At 45.2% G+C, this 16752-nt stretch overlaps 1 protein-coding gene across 9 annotated transcripts in view; it reads left to right on the top strand.

Moving 5' to 3' along the window:
• Window positions 1–16205, top strand: part of MAP2K4 (mitogen-activated protein kinase kinase 4) — a 114214-nt gene extending 98009 nt beyond the window's left edge. For 8 of the 9 annotated variants that reach the window (XM_059668587.1, XM_059668593.1, XM_059668594.1 and 5 more), the window contains 4 exons: window positions 8063–8140; window positions 10526–10674; window positions 11639–11684; window positions 13579–16205. In XM_059668587.1, coding sequence (XP_059524570.1) covers window positions 8063–8140; window positions 10526–10674; window positions 11639–11684; window positions 13579–13692 — 387 coding nt within the window. In that variant the 3' untranslated portion in view covers window positions 13693–16205. The remainder of the gene's footprint in view (window positions 1–8062; window positions 8141–10525; window positions 10675–11638; window positions 11685–13578) is intronic. The other variant, XM_059668595.1, reaches the window with a different exon arrangement.
• Window positions 16206–16752: the final 547 nt, after the last annotated feature.

The raw sequence follows: 16752 nt of genomic DNA, 5'->3' as shown, positions 1-16752 counted from the left end.
TTGTATTATTTATTCTTATATTATTATTTATTCTTGTATTACATATTTTCCATACGAACAACTGCTAACCTACTTTTGCCTACCCCTGTATATGTACATTTAGGGGTGTGTGGGTGTGTGTGTGTGTGTGTGTGTGTGTGTGTGTGTGTGTTCTGGACCATTTGAAAGGAAGTCACAGATATGATGAATTTCATTCTAGACACTTTAGCACGTCTTCCCAAGAAAAGGGCATTCATCTGTGTAACCACAGTATCATTACCATACCTAAAACATAAGCCTAAAAATAAAAAGTTAACAAGAATTTCATAGTATCATCTAATATACAGTTTATAGGTCAAAATTCCCAGTTGTCCAAAATAAATGTATGTTATAGCTGTTAGTAAGGATCACATAAAGATACATAATACATTACTTTTAGTTGTTACATTTTTGCATTTTAATCTAAACTGGTCTAGACCATTCTTTTTCTTTTTCTTCCTCATGATTTTGACATTTCTGGGAGTGTTTTTTAAAATGTCTACATACTGGATTTGTCTGACTGTTCTCATGATTAGTTTCAGACTACATTTTTTTGGTATGGATGCTTCATAGATGAGGTGTACTTTATATTGCATCACATTGCAAGAAAATAATGCTAGGTTATTTCACTAATTGCCTTTTTTTTTAAGCACTTGAAACATTTGTAAAATAGAAACTCATATCCTCAAAATGTTTCCTGTTTTTCTTCCCCCAAAGGAGTAATTGATAATCTTCATTTTCAAAGGATTCCTTCATCCAGGATCCTCTCACCCTTCCCTCTGGTATCCTCCAACTTGAAGAGGCTTCTAAAAAGTAACTTCAGTTTCTCTATCTTTACCTCTTCTTCTTACAGGATAGAAGCCTGTCCATGTTAGTTTGTAAGATAGTCTTTCTTTCTTTTTTTTTTTTTTTGCAAGGCCAATATCTTTACTTCTACATAGAAGGATGCACACACATGGTCTGGAAGCGCGCACACACCCAGCAGGTGCTCTGCTCGGCTTTATAATCCCTGACGCACGTGACCTGCCCCTCACTCTTGATTGGAGCTCAGGCGCACGGTCTTTCCCGATTGGCTAATTCAACGGGAGGGGTTGACTTTTGCCGTTTCAAGATGGCGGCCCCGGGGGAGCTGCAAGCCATGCTGCCAGCTTGGTGGTTGCCAAGTCACGCAGTCCCAAAATGAGGGCTGTCTACACTGCTTTTTGACAGAAAAGATGACTTGTTCAATCAGAAAAAAATAAAAGAAAGAAAAGAAAAGGAAAGATGACTTGTTCCTTCTCATAGTTCTCCCCTTTTCTTTATTTAAACTCTTTTCTTAAAACTCGGCTGACATTCATTGACTTTCATGCTCTACAGCAGCGGTTCTCAACCTGTGGGTCGCGACCCCTTTGGCGGTCGAACGACCCTTTCACAGGGGTCGCTTAAGACCATCCTGCATATCAGATATTTACATTACGATTCATAACAGTAGCAACATTACAGTTATGAAGTAGCAACGAAAATAATTTTATGGTTGGGGGTCACAACATGAGGAACTGTATTTAAAGGGCCAGAAGGTTGAGAACCACTGCTCTAGAAGGAGACTAATTTGCTGTTTGGTCAATGTGGTTTCAATTAGTCTTTGGATAAGACCCCCCACACATGGGGTGATGTGACATCCCATCTCTGTAACTTCTAATCAAAGGGGTGAGTGTGGACACTGTCGCTCTAGTGCATCAGAGAAAGGACCCTCGATCGCAGGCTCCAGCTCACCCGTCACTAAAGCTGCCAATGCCTTAGGCTCAGTGACGGTCTGTGCGCTGTGTTGTCAGGGATGAATGTGCAGCACTGACCCCAACATTACACATCTTCCTCCATTTTCTGCCAGAATCAGATCCAAGGCCAACCTGTTCTCCCAGGTCATCCTGCTGCTGGCATCTAGCTGTTCAGCTATCCCTTTAGCTGTGTCTTGAGCATAGTTAACAAGCCTTTGCTGGTTCTAGTAAATATAATTAATCCACCGCATTCTTGTTCACAGTGGCCACCAACACAGGACAGACTCAAACCTGGCAGCAATCTGATTTCTAGCCTTAGACTCCTTGGGACTCCTCCTGGAACCCCAGTGGGATCTGTGTGCATATGGGGATCAAAGGAGCCCCCTGGACTCTCTCCTCTTCCTAGACTGGCTGTCCATTGGAAAAGGTTTATGATGTGCCAACGTGAAAGGGATAGCCAATTGTATCAGAGCACAAGGTCCACTCCAGCTGCTGGGCAAGGCCGAAGCCAGGGTCCCCATGACACCACCAGACATCAGCACGGGTACCGACAGGGCAGCGTGATGGGCTTCTGAGGATACTCGGCCGTTTACGCATCCGGATACATTTCTCATGAACTCCAAGCACTGTCCCCGCCCCTTGAGAGGCAGGAGGCATAGTTTATGTCGGAGGACGGGCCGGATTGTTTTGGGGGGTCCTTGCTCTTTACCTCTGTTGGATGGGAACAATAAGGGCGAGAGTCTTACAGGAAGCATATCCCCAGGCTGTTTCCTCCTGGTACAAGGCAAGCACATCTTCCATCCTGTTACTGTCTGAGGTCCATTCGAATGGGAATGGGACCACTTGGGCCTCTAGCCTTCCTGCCGCGCTAGCATAACAGTAGCTTTTATTTAGGGTGTGAACAGAATATCTAATCCATTCCACCCAGGCATTCGTTCCCTTGTATCCTACTTCTATTTGCATGTTGGTGGCAGTAGCCTAGGGGATCTTGTCCCATGACATCTACTCCTATATCTAGTCCTAGCCAATCTTTTGACTAAAGGCTGAAATATCCAAGTCATTTGAATTATCTGTAATCAGTAACTTAACTGGGTAAGCATGATCCACATTGTACACATTTCTCCAGCCCACATTGTAAGCCCTTGCAGTTTGCCAGATTCCTAAAGCAAATAGAGCCCAGTACATGATGGTTATTAAGACAGCTCACAGTTTTTAGCGTCGATTTCAAGGGGATATGTCCTGGTATGGTCGATCAAGTTGCGGTGTGTCTGCCCTTAACCGTGTGTGATGGGTCCAACCTCGCTCTCCAGTCTGAACAACAGTCTCTGTGGAAAGCAAGATAGGTAGAGTCCTCTCCAGGAGGGTTCCAACTTGCTTCGCTTCCAAATCTTGATTAGAACAAACATAGTCTTCTGCTCAATGGCAATGAACCGGAAACTCAAGAGGGATTTGGGTCAGGAGGCCTTCTAACCTGATTGCCGCGGGTCTTGCTTGGGCCCTTCCTGCGTTGCTGGCTGACTCTCGATCCCGAGCTCATAGTCGGCCCAGGGATGATGGCTGTCCCTCCTCACCGAGGCCGCCGCAACTTGGCAGCGGGGCGCACCTCCTCAGGGGAGGGGTCCAGTTTCCCTGTGACGACAAACGGTATCCCAGACAAGCCCCCAAATTGTAAGAAATAAGGCGAGCCCCCAAATTCAGGGGTCCTGGTAGAACACAAAACATACTCGGGAGCCAGGCAGCAAAGCAGATATCTTTACTTCTACGTAGAAGGGTGCACACACATGGTCTGAAAACGTGCACACCTGTAAGATAGTCTTAATCAGTAATAGAAGTAATGCATTTCATAGCAGTACTTCATGAAATATGTCCATCCATTTACCTGGGTAATTTCTCAAACCCTGACATAACCTTCGTTTAAAATATGTGCAAGCCTATCAGGCATGAAAATCTAATCAAGTTGTTAAATCTAATCAATAGTGAGAAATTGTTGATGTGTGTACTTCCTTTGATCTTTGTTCAACAAATTTAAAAGCATTCATTCATTCATTCATTCATTCATTCATATTCTGCTTTCTCTTTTCCTTTGGTTTCTAAAGAACTTAATTCTTCAGGGTATAATTTTCATTTTCCTCTTGTATACAGGCTGAAAAAATGGTATTCACTTTTTTCCCTTTGTTTGACAATTTAGATTTTCAAAATGTCTGGTAAAGAAATTATTTAGCAGCCCAGCCAGTGTGGCTCAGTGGATTGAGTGTTGTCCTGTGCTCCAAGAGGTTACCAGTTTAACCTCTAACCACTGGGCAATGCTGGCCAGGACTCAGCTAGTGTTTTGACAGATTTCTTTTGGGGTGCGGGGGCCGGGGGGGGGTGCGATACCAGACTCCAAAAATTTTTTTTTCACGGAGAAAACAAAGGGGGAAAAAAACCAAAACAACTATTCCAGTTTTTGCAGATTGGCTTTGCGTTGAGACTCTCCTTCAGTCCTTAGCCAGGTCGCTTACAAATCTGCCTTAACTTTCACTTTCTACTTGCCCTAAGCCAATAGATCAGCCAGAAGTTAAAGTTGTGGGTCTTTTCTGTCTTTTGTGTCCTGCCCTGGGTATATACTAGTACATGGCTTTCTGAATTTCTCAATATATACAGGTAATTTTGAAGAGCCAAATTTCTCAAAGAATCTCTTTGCTTTAGTCCTTCAATTTTCTCCCAGGCTTTCTTTTGTATCTTGTTTTTGTTTTTTGGCTAATCCTGACCCGAGGATATATTTTCCAATGATTTTTAGAGAGAATGGAAGGGGGAGAGAGAGAGAGAGAGAGAGAGAGAGAGAGAGAGAGAGAGAGAGAGAGAAGAAACATCAATGATGAGAGAGAATCATTGATTGGCTGCCTCCTGTATGCCCCTACTGGGGATCAAGCCCACAACCCAGGCATGTGCCCTTGACCGGAATTGAACCCAGGACTCTTCAGTCCCCAGGCTGATGCTCTATCCAGTAAGCCAAACCAACTAGGGCTTGCCTTTTTTCCTTATATTTGACCACTTTAATGCATTATCCTTTGTCCATTTTTATTAGAATGTTAATCTTTTATGTTGATATAAAATATAAGGAGAATTATGTTACACTAGAGGCTCGGTGCATGACATTTGTGTGCGGGGGGCATGGGGGTGTCCCTCAGCTCAGCCTGTGCCCTCTCGCAGTCCAGACCCTCAGGGGCCTAAGCTGGCAGTCAGACATTCCTCTTGCAATCTGAGACCCCTTGCTCCTTACTGCCCACCTGCTCACTGCTCCTTACTGCTCAGCTCTCTGTTCCTTAGTGCTGTTGTGGAGTCGGGAGAGGCTCCCGCCACTGCTACTGTGCTTGCCAGCTTTCTGGCTGAGTGGCGCTCCCCCGTGGGAGTGTACTGACCACCAGGAGGCAGTTCCTGTGTTGAGCGTCTGACCCTGGTAATCAGTGCACGTCATAGCGACCGGTCATTCCGCTGTTTGGTCAGTATGCATATTAGCCTTTTATTATATAGGATAGTTTTCTCAAAAGTTGTCATTTGTCTTTAAATTTTACATATTTTTGGCTCAATTACAGAAATATAAAATTTTAATGAGATGAGCTTATAAATTGCTAACTTTGAGGTTTCTAGCTCTTGTCATATCTTGAAAGATTTTTGTCATGCCAAGATTAAAAATAGCTTTTGGGGTTATTAGGCAGAAATCATTTGCATCCCTAATGTACAAAATTTTGCAAGTTTTCATGTAACTTAAGTGGGCTCATGAATAATAAGTAGCTTACAATGAAAATTTATGTAGCCACAGTACTCATGTTCAAAACAAAATATGTAGGTGTCCAAACTAGTTTTTGCCAACAGTAATCCTATCTAATAAAATAGTAATATGCAAATTAACCATCACTCCATCAGAAAGATGGCGGCGGCCATGGAACTGGAGTGAGCAGGAGGCTTGAGTTGCCCCAGCGATGGAGGAAGCCAAGCTTCCCGCCTGCCGGGCCCTGAGCTCCGCCCAAGGCTACAAAGTTTCAATTATAGAAGATAAATAAATCCCAGATATCTGCTCCAGCCACCCTGGTTTCCGCTCAAGGAGGGGTTTCAAGCCAGACCAAGGCAACAAAGTTTCAATTATAGAAGTTAAATAAATCTCAGATACCTGCTTCCAGCCCACAGCCGTGGCCAGCCTCAAAACGGCCATCGGCCCCTCACCCAGGCTGGCCAGGCACCCCAGCAGGACCCCCCCACCCCCAACACCCTGAAGGGGCTGTGGCCAGCCTGAAAACAGCCCTCAGCCCCTCACCCAGGATGGCCACACTCCCATGGGGTGAGGGTTCTCACTGGGGGGCTTGACCAGCATGCAAACAGCCATCAGTCCCTCACCCAGGCTTGCCAGGCACCCCAGTGGGGACCTCCACCCTGAAGGGGCTGTGACCAGCTTGCAAACACCCATCAGCCCCTCACCCAGGCTGGCCAGGCACCCCAGTGGGGACCCCCACCCTGAAGGGGGTGTGGCCAGACTGAAAACAGCCATCAGCCCCTCATCTAGGCTGGCCAGGCACCCCAGCGGGACCCCCACCCTGATCTGGGACACCCTTCAGGGCAAACCAGCTGGTCCCCACCCGTGCACCAGTTCTCTATCCTATATAATAAAAGGGTAATATGCAAATTGACCCTAACAGCATAATGACTGGAAATGACTGGTCACTATGACACACACTGAAAACGGTCCTCGGCCCCTCACCCACGCTGGCCAGGCACACCAGCAGGACCCCCCACCCCCCACCCTGAAGGGGCTGTGGCCAGCCTGAAAACAGCCCTCAGCCCCTCACCCAGGCTGGCCACACTCCCATGGGGTGAGGGGGCAGACACTTAATGCAGGAGATGCCCCCTGGTGGTCAGTGCACTCCCACAGGGGGAAGCTCTGCTCAGCCACAAGCCAGGTTGCCAGCTGCCAGCACGGTGGTGGCGGGAGCCTCTCCTGCCTCCTCAGCAGTGCTAAGGATGTCCGGCTGCAGCTTAGGCCTGCTCCCTGCTGGCAAGTGGACATCCCCTGAGGGCTCCTGGGCTGCCAGAGGGATGTCTGACTGCCAGCTTAGGCCCAACCCCCCCAGGGAGCGGGCCTAAGCCAGCAGGCGGACATTCCCCGAGGGGTCCCAGACTGCGAGAGGGCACAGGCCGGGCTGAGGGACCCCCCCCTCCCCCGCCAACCACCTCCCAAGTGCACAAATTTTTGTGCACCGGGCCTCTAGTAGAATATAATACAGCCACTGGTATGCTTCTCTAGGCACGCCTTTCAACAGCAGTTACTCAGTCTTAGGATCCATGGTCTGCTCTGCCACCGATGTGCGCACGCTCTCTCTATCTCTGTTTCTGTCTCTTGTCTTCTTATCCTTGACACATTGTGTAGATAATGATCTCTAATTTCACAGAAGTTACTAAAATGACGTTAGCTATTTAAATGATAGGGTGATACATTACTATATTGACAATGTTTAATTTGATTAAAATGACTAATAGAAATAATGATAAATTTAGCTTTATGATGAAGAATGGGTAAAATAATTATAATTTGGCTCATATTTGCTTTTGTATCTCAATATATAGCAGTAGGGCCTTATTCATGGAAACAAACTTAGTCTTTCCCCCCCCCCATTTGCCACTACTTGTTACTAAGCTGACCCTGCAATTCTTTATTTTTTACATTTATCCAGTTTTCTTCCTATTTCTCCCTTTGGATGTTCTCAGCTTCAGTGTTGTAAGTGCTTGTGAGTACTTAGGAGGAAAACTAGGAGAGTTGCTTTGTATTCCCTTTAGGGAGGAAGGGAATTGAGGTTTTCTTTTTTTTTTTTCTTTTTCTTGCTGTTGGTTGTTTTTAATGTTGGCTTTCTACTACTTTTTATGTTGTTGTTGTTAATCCTCAACCGAGGATATTTTTCCATAGAGTTTTAGGGAGAATGGAAGAGTGAGGGAAAGACATAGGGAAACACTGATGTGAGAGAAACACATTGAGTGGTTGCCTCCTGCATGAGCCCTGACCAGGGCCAGGGACAGGAAGGAACTTGCAATCAAGGATGTTGCACTTGACCAGAATCAAACCCCAGACCCTTTGGTCTGCAGGCCAGTGTTCTATCCGCTGTACCAAACTGGCTAGAGCCATGACTCTTAATCTGACCCCAGACATGGGTTCCTGTAAGGATTATGCTGGCATTTGGGCCACCTGCCCAGCTGTTGCTTCCCTTTCCCTGCTCCTTAATCATGTGACTAATTACTGACTGTGACTTCCTTTTGTGTTCCAGCCGGAAAGAATAGACCCAAGCGCATCACGACAAGGCTATGATGTCCGCTCTGATGTCTGGAGTTTGGGGATCACGTTGGTATGTTATTGTCCACCCAGCCTTGTCCTAGTAGTGTACCAAGAAATTTAGAAGTGAAAGTAAATTTCATCAGTTTTCCACCCCTCATAAGAACTGCTTCTAGTCTCTTCTAGTCTTTGATTTTATTTACCTATTTTTTTCCCTCATGGCTATGATCACAGGGACTGTGTCTTCTAGTTGTTGAATAAATATATGTTTTATACTTTAAAAATCAAACCGTAATTGATTATTTCTCTCAAGGTTCTCTGAGGTGCCTAGGGCTCTGTAACATTGCAGCTGTGGTTGTCTTGGTCACACACACAAGAGTCTCATGCACTGAGAATGGAACGGGGTGGGGCAGCTCCTGTGCAGTCAGAGTCCTGGGAAGGCACAGGCTCCTCCACTCAGCCTGAGTAGTGTGTCCAGTAACACTGTGCAGGGTGTGTATTAGAGGAATATGTTCATGTCACTGGAGTCTTCAGGTCACGGAATAGAAAAGTCACAGAGAAACTGAAAGTAATTCAGTTGTTGAGAAACAAGAACTGCTTAGGTGACAGTTCTAAAGTAGAGTTCTACCTTAGAACAACACAGAAAGAAGTAAGAAAGCTGCTTACTTTGCAACTAAGCACAATTAAATAAACTCTTCTTTCTTGGCTGTGTTGAAATTCTGGTTCTATTTAAAAAGCATTTTTATTTGCTTATTTTTTTAATTAGAGACCTGGTGCACGAATTTGTGCACATTGAAAGAAAATTAGAAGAAATATTTTAGAGGCCGGGGAGGGACCGTGGGAGGTTGGCTCCAGGGCGTATCTGGCCCATCTCATCCAGTCCCAATTAGCTGAACCCCAGCAGCAAGCTAACCTACTGGTCGGAGCGTCTGCCCCCGGTGGTCAGTACACGTCATAGCGACTGGTCGAGCAGTTGACTGAATGGTCGACCAATCGGTCAGACACTTAGCATATTAGGCTTTTATATATAAAGATACCAAATTTTGTTTTGAAGTTTTAGGTTCATTTTCTTGTGTTTGCTGTTTTACCAGGCTTGATGGCATTTTTCTGATTTTTGACAGCTTTGCCTACATGGGTGTGAATCTTCCGCCACTAAATGGGGCTGTGTTAGTTATCTTGTTAGTTAGTTATCTTTGTAGTTATCCTTTAGTTATTCTTGCAGTTGTCCTTGTTATTTATCCTTTAGCTGTCCTTGTTATCCTTGTAATTTCCTTGTAGTTGTCCCTGTTAGTTACCCTTTAGTTATCCATGTAGTTATTCTTGGTGAGTCATGCTGCCAGCCTGTTGAAGTCTTTGAGTAGAGAGTTGAGGCTAACAACTCACCTCTGCCAAAGACTCCTTCTAGTTTCTCTTGTGACCAGATCTGGGAGGCACCTTCTGAGTCTTTTTCCATTGTGAAGCCAACTGAGCAAAGGAGAAGGAATCTTTTTTTCAGTCAGGAGAGAGCATGAAACTTGGGTATTTTTTAGGTCTGGTGGCTGATGCCAAAGACTGCAGCAAGACTCTAGCCTCTAGCTGAGGCTACTGCTCGCACAGAAGGGATACTAATGGCTCAGAAATACCTATCCGTGTCCAAACCAGTTATGTTAAAAAGCAAGTATTTACTTCATTATACTAGTAAAAACAAATTTTTGTTCTGTGAAAAGTTCTAACATAGAAAAATTTTTTTAGCAAGTTTCTTTAGTACTATGCCTTTGTTTAAAGCAAGGTATTTGGTACTTATAATCGCTTCATAATTTGTTTTTTTTAATATGGATAATCTCATAAAATTATGAAATGTGTGAAATTAATATCTAGGGTCCTAGATCCTTACCTTATACCTTCTCTTAAGCATCATTATTGGGCTTCAGGGTGAAGGCTTTGACCCTGACTTTTTCTTCAGCAGTGGTAACATCTGGTTGTGGTTGGAATTGTAGTAACTGCAGAATGGCAATCAAACTTTGTTTCCTGGGAGCTCATTGGACGTTTTGTATGTTGAATGTTATTTTACCTTAAAAATGAATTTGGCAACAGTTCTGGACATGGCTTTCCACTCAGGTGACTGTAAATAGTGAAGACATTGTACTAAAATAGTTCTGAAGCCAGCCTTGCAGAATCCTGTATGCAAGGGAGTCAGACTTGAAGCATGCACTGTGGGACTTGGGGCTTAAGTTCAGTGTTTCCTTGTAGTCCAAGTTCTTGGATTTGGTTGATACAGAATTCTTTATATTATCTTGATTCTAATATCACTTCCACTTAGCCTTAATACTTCTGAAGATTCCACCTTAACCTGATATGGACTTAATGCCACGCTTTTAGAAGAGTTTTGCTTAGAGTTTAGATTTTCAACATGGCCATTTCAGTGAGGGGAAGAAGCATTGCCTTAGTGTATTTTGCTTTTTCCTCTGGGTTCTTTCAGTACGAGTTGGCCACAGGCCGATTTCCTTATCCAAAGTGGAATAGTGTATTTGATCAACTAACGCAAGTCGTGAAAGGAGACCCCCCGCAGCTGAGTAATTCGGAGGAAAGGGAATTCTCCCCGAGTTTCATCAACTTTGTCAACTTGTGGTGAGTACTTGAATTATGAATGTTCAAAAACATGCAGTGAGAACAGTGAGGTTGATTTAACCTTAGCAACACTGGGGCAGGGGAGCCTTCTCCTGTCCCTCTGTCTCCTGAGCTGGGACTCTGGATCATTGCAGCTACATGGGAGGTTCCAGGCAGCCTGGAGGGCCCTGCTCTCTTGTTCTACTGCTCAGGCACTGATGAAAACAGCTGGGGGTGGTGGAGAAGCACTGCCTTCCAGTTTCTAGTTCTCTGTACAAGAAATACAGCCCAGGTGAGAATGGCCATCTCATTCTGATGTGGTTTTCATCGTGAAATTGTACCAAATCACTTGGAAGCTTTTACCAAGTGAAGATCCTACCAGGCCATACTTTCAGGGGTTGACCTCTGCTCTGACATAACATAAAACATGGTTAGGTGTGTGGAGTCAAGTTAGGCCTAAAGTTCAATTGGTAGAACCCTAGATTAGCTCTCTGAAACCTATTCCAAGGAAGGTGAACTCCACACCTCATGTCCACCTTTTAAAGGTGCACGCTTGCGTGTGTACGTGTGCGTGCTTGTGTGAGCAGCCCCTGAGAATAAACTCATGCAGAGGTGGTGATATATAATCTTGCTTCATGCTGTTTCAATCTGTATTTTAAATACAACAGGTTTTGTTATTATTTGACTATTTTTAATAATTATTGTTTATCCAACATAGTTTAAAAATTTATATTTACAAGCAAAAAGCCAGAGTGTTTAGTATATCTTCTTTACTATACATTCCTGAAACTGCTTTGCTTTTCTCTTCTTCATAGATTGCCTAATTTTTCCTGTTTTCTGAGGTTGGCAGGTTGTCTGCTATGTCACCTTTGCATCTGAAGGAAAAAATTACTCGATTCTGTATAATATTTCTTTTGTGAAAAAAAAATCCTTGGGGTAAATGTGTCTTCATATTAATAATGTTTGCTTTGTTTTGTTATTTTAGCCTTACAAAGGACGAATCCAAAAGGCCAAAGTATAAAGAACTTCTGGTGAGTATGAGACCTTGGCAATGTCAGCTGTCTCCTCAGCCTTGGTCTGCTCAGCGTGCTGGCTCACTGAGCAGGCAGTGGCCTCTCATAGACAGACAGACAGACCGACCCACCTCACTGAGCAGGCAGTGGCCCCTCATAGACAGACAGACAGACAGCTCCACCTCACTGAGCAGGCGGTGGCCTCTCAAAGCCAGCCAGCCAGACAGACAGACAGACAGCTCCACCTCACTGAGCAGGCGGTGGCCTCTCAAAGACAGACAGACAGCTCCACCTCACTGAGCAGGCGGTGCCCTCTCATAGACAAACACACAGACAGCTCCACCTCACTGAGCAGGTGGTGGCCTCTCAAAGACAGACAGACAGCTTCACCTCACTGGGCTTTTGTAAAAGGTTCTGAAACAAAAGTGTTTGGAAAGAGAAAGTTTGAAGTTATAACTTCCCTACTGATTTACTCGGTATGTTCTCATGGAAAGTTTTGACCTTGACATGTCACAAATATTAACCTGGAAAATTTATTAAAAAATATGTTTTTATTGATTTTTTAGAGAGAGAGGAAGGGAGAGGGATAGAGAGATAGAAACATTGATGAGAGAGAAACATCATCGATAGGCTGCCTCCTGCACACCCCCTACTGGGGATCGATCCCGCAACCCGGGCATGTGCTCTGACCGGGAATTGAACTGGTGACCTCTTGGTTCATAGGTTGATGCTCAACCACTGAGTAACACTGGCTAGGCTCCCTGGAGAATTTTAAGATTCACTTTAAGGAGCCATTTTTATTTTACCATGTGGTTTATGTATGTTTAACACATCCGTAAGGATTTATTGTGCTTTCTCTGCCTTTATAAAATGTTCTCATGCAAATAAATCTAGACTCATACAGCCAGTTCCCATTTCTTTTAAAACTTCTCACCCACCCCATGGAACCTGGGCCTTTTAAGTAGTCTCCTGGATGTGTCTTTGGTCTTAGTGGTGAACAAAGTACTGTGATCTGATAATGTGGGAATATTTTAAGAAAAAGACCACCTATTTGTCACACTTAGCTTCTATCTCTCAGACTTATGGTCAACCCCAGGTGTGACTAAAGATAACCAGTCTGGCCTGGCTGGTGTGGCTCAGTGGTTAACATCGACCTATGAACCAGGAGGTCACTGATTCAATTCCCGATCAGAGCACATGCTCAGGTTGCGGGCTCGATCCCCCGTTGGGGGCGTGCAGGAGGCAGCCAATCCATGATTCTCTCTCATCATTGATGTTTCTATCTCTCCCCCTCTCTCTTCTTCTCTGAAATCAACAAAAATATATGTTAAAAAAAATAGCTATCTAGTCATTGTGCTTAGAGAAACTGTTAAAGAAAAATACTGCTGGAGATGGAGTATGAAACGGTGGGTTGTGAGGCAGATATGGGCTCCAGGCTTTGGAGAATGTGGTGCAGGAGTTCATAGGGTAAGTTTCTATTGAGTTTCCTTGGGAGTGGGGGTGAGAAGGTTTGAAACAGTTCTTTTTGTTCAGGATTCACTTTGCGCCTGGGGGAACGGGCAGTTGAGTTGGTGTCTGTCCTAAGAGTAGCACCTGGTGGTCATGTAGTTCTTGGTTCTCAGATGTTCTGTACAGAGGAACAGCAGTGCTGTCTGCATTAGCAAATGCTCCCTGGTCCACAGATTAGTATCCAGACCTCACCTCCAGGCGGCTCCATATCCCAGCCTGAGCATCACCCTTGGCAGACCACACCCACTGACACGCCCCCTGGGAACGCAGTGCCGAGCTGGTGCTGGAGTTTCATGGCCCTGCGTGGTTGAGCTCTGGTTCTGTTCTGTACCAAAATTGGGAAAAGCCCAGTGTGGGCTCTGACATAAATTTTGATTTGTTTTTTTCTTCCATTTTCTTGCAGAAACATCCCTTTATTTTAATGTATGAAGAACGTACTGTAGAGGTTGCAAGCTATGTTTGTAAAATCCTGGATCAAATGCCAGCAACTCCCAGCTCTCCCATGTATGTCGATTGATGCCGCTGCTACGTCAGACTCTAGAAAAAAGGGCTGAGAGGAAGCAAGACGTAAAGAATTTTCACCCGTATCACAGTGTTTTTATTGCTCGCCCAGACACCATGTGCAATAAGATTGGTGTTTGTTTCCATCATGTCTGTATACTCCCGTCACCTAGGACGTGCATCCCCGAAGTATCCGACTGATCACAGTGTTTGTGCTGGTCAGAGACCTCATCCTGCTCTTTCCCGATGACATACTCATGAAACATGGAAGTCAGTACGATCAATTTGTTGACTGTGATTAGATCACATCTTTAATTCATTTCTAGACTCAAAACCTGGAGACGCAGCTACTGGAGTGGTATTTGTCAGACTTCCGGTCCTGGAAAAACGCAGTGATGGATGTACTGTGTCTGAACGTAGGGACTCGGCACGAGTGAGAAGAGCTTGCACAGCCAGCAAGACGCATTGCCTTCTGGAGCCGGGAGACAGGAGGGTTTCTGTTCTTCACCAAGTGCAATAGACTTACTGATCTGAGGTCCTGTTGCTTTATGGTCACAGTCGATGTTCGGGGATCGATGTGCTCGGCCAAATTCCCGTTTGAAATATCATTTTAAATTAGAATGAATTTATCTTTACCAAAAACCATGTTGTGTTCAAAGAGGCGAACAGTAAAATATCGAGACAGGACAGAATGTGCTCTTTTCTCCTTGACCAGTCCTTCTGCTCTTCACTGGGAGACTCGGGAGTCTGCCCCTTGTCAAAGAAGGTGCTGATCCTAAGAATCAGCATGTGGTGTGCTGCCAACCCGAGGTTCCACCTGCCACCAACCACCGGGACTGAACGAAGAAAAATTACGGAGGGCAACGTTTACAGACGTTTTCATGCAAGCATCTTCTCTGGGACAGCTCCTAGCAGCTCTCTTCCCCCTTTGCCCCGAGCCTGATACTTTAGCCATCGTAACTCACTACCAGGGAGGAGTAGCGAGGAGCAATGTGCCTTGATTGATTAGATAGATAGAGATTTCTCGTAGGCAGCAAAAGACCAAATCGCAGCTGTTTGCCGTCACTGGTCCAGGTCTTCGGTTTCTGAACCTCTTCCCCTCCCCTGTAGTCTCTTGCCACTATGTGTCTTTTGCTTAATCCAGTACTTTGCCTCTCCCCACCCCCTCTATTAGAAACCTTTATAATACCAGGGATGTTCCTTACCAAGGATTTCTAGCCCCAAATCTCTCAGATGCGCCAGTGTTTAAAAGGCTGAACATCATGGGGCTCAGTAACGTGGTAGGTGATGAGGCAGCATCTTTCTAGAAACACGAGTGACCCAGGGAGGACCTGAAACGGCAGTCCTAGGTGAGCTCAGCACCTGCGAGAGCTAACAGGTCATCATTTCTTGGAATTGGAATTCTACAGAATCAACCCCACAACCCAAACAACCCCCGAATAGTGATAAGCCCACTTAAGCCTGCTGTCTTTGCTGTGCTTCCTCACTCCCCCACCAGCCGGGTTCCCCTTGGGTTTGCTCTGGCCTCCCTGGCACTGAGCATTCGGCTCTGTGAGCAGCACTGTGAGTGGTCCCAGCACGCGGGAATATAAAACAGCCGTGGTCCCAGACCAGGTGAGGCCGTTCCAGAACCCCCGGGGCAGGTACTGCTGTGTCTCCTCCCAGAGTGACAGTCATCAACACTATCCAACAATAAAGGGAGAATGGTGCTGTTTTAAAGTCACTTCCCTGTCAATTTCAGAACTCAAAAATGATTTATCGCTTCGGTCCATTTGCCTAGTTTTCCCATTTTCTCCCCTATGGCATCATAAACCTTAGACTTGCCAGTGTTCTCAAAGGAAGCGTTGTTATGTGTCTTCCTTCAACCGCACCAAGCCATCATTCTCCGTATCTCCCGGGGACTCAACTTCCTGTCTGCTGTCAACTTCCCGTCGGGCTCGCGCAGGGTCACTTTGCCATTCTACAGTGGAGATCAAAGCAGTTCTGACTGTCCAGGAGCTAAGCTGATCTGACTGTTCTGTTGTGTGGATGACCACATCAAAGCAATTTTAGTGTATTAATCATAGATTATTATAAACTATAAACTTAAGGGCAAGGAGTTTATTACATTGTATCTTTATTAAAACAAAAGGGTGTATAGTGTTCACAGACTGTGAAAATAGTGTAAGAACTGTACATTGTGAGCTCTGGTTATTTTTCTCTTGTATCATAGAAAAATGTATAAAAATTATCAAAAAGCTAATGTGCAGGGATATTGCCTTATTTGTCTGTAAAAATGGAGCTCAGTAACATAACTGCTTCTTGGAGCTTTGGAATATTTTATCCTGTATTCTTGTTTGAAATCCTCCTCTATTTAAGATATATACATGGAATCGAAGTGTTTATGTAATAGTTCTATCCTTTTGCCTGCAGGTCAGTTGTAATAAATCTAGGATGTGATGATGACTTTGTAATTTGATTTTCTGAAGTCAGACCCTGAGAGGGGAAGATTAAGTAAATTCCATTAAATTATCTGTGAGTTTCACCTTGGGAGAGAGTCTCTTCTGGACGTGTTTATGGCTTTTCTTTCTCTGCTCTCCTGTGGTTGCTGTATGGCTTTGCCTTCTCTTTGAGCAGGTGGGAGGCAGGGTCCCCTGAGTTGTGTTCTCTGCTGGTTCCCTTGCCCTGCCCAGTGTTCTTACTGCTGGAGGGAGAGGGCGCAGTTCCCCCTGGGATGGGGTAGAGTCTAGTCTGCTGGGCTGGGTGCTTGGTCACCAGCCACGCGCTCTGCTCCTGGTTCTGTGGCTGCTGGTGAGTCTCCATGTCAGCGCAGTCACTCACGGCTGCCTGGGCTAAAGGAGGGGGAGGGAGGGGATTTTTGCCTCTCAGACCTGAGAGGTTTATGAATGGGAGGACTTGTATGTGAGCAAAAGCCTTGGGACCCTGGGAACTATTGGAGAGGACACTGAAGCCTGGGCACTGGGTGTGTCAGTGTTACTCCCACCTCTTGGTCAGTGAGCAGATCCTCACTCCTGACCATAGGTTAGCTCGGCACCGTACCATTCTGTGCCCGCGTCTGATCTGACCTGAGGTGCAG

Source organism: Myotis daubentonii, chromosome 16 (genome assembly GCF_963259705.1).
Source record: "Myotis daubentonii chromosome 16, mMyoDau2.1, whole genome shotgun sequence".
NCBI classification, from domain to species: domain Eukaryota; kingdom Metazoa; phylum Chordata; class Mammalia; order Chiroptera; family Vespertilionidae; genus Myotis; species Myotis daubentonii.
This window is presented reverse-complemented; position numbering and strand designations above follow the sequence as displayed.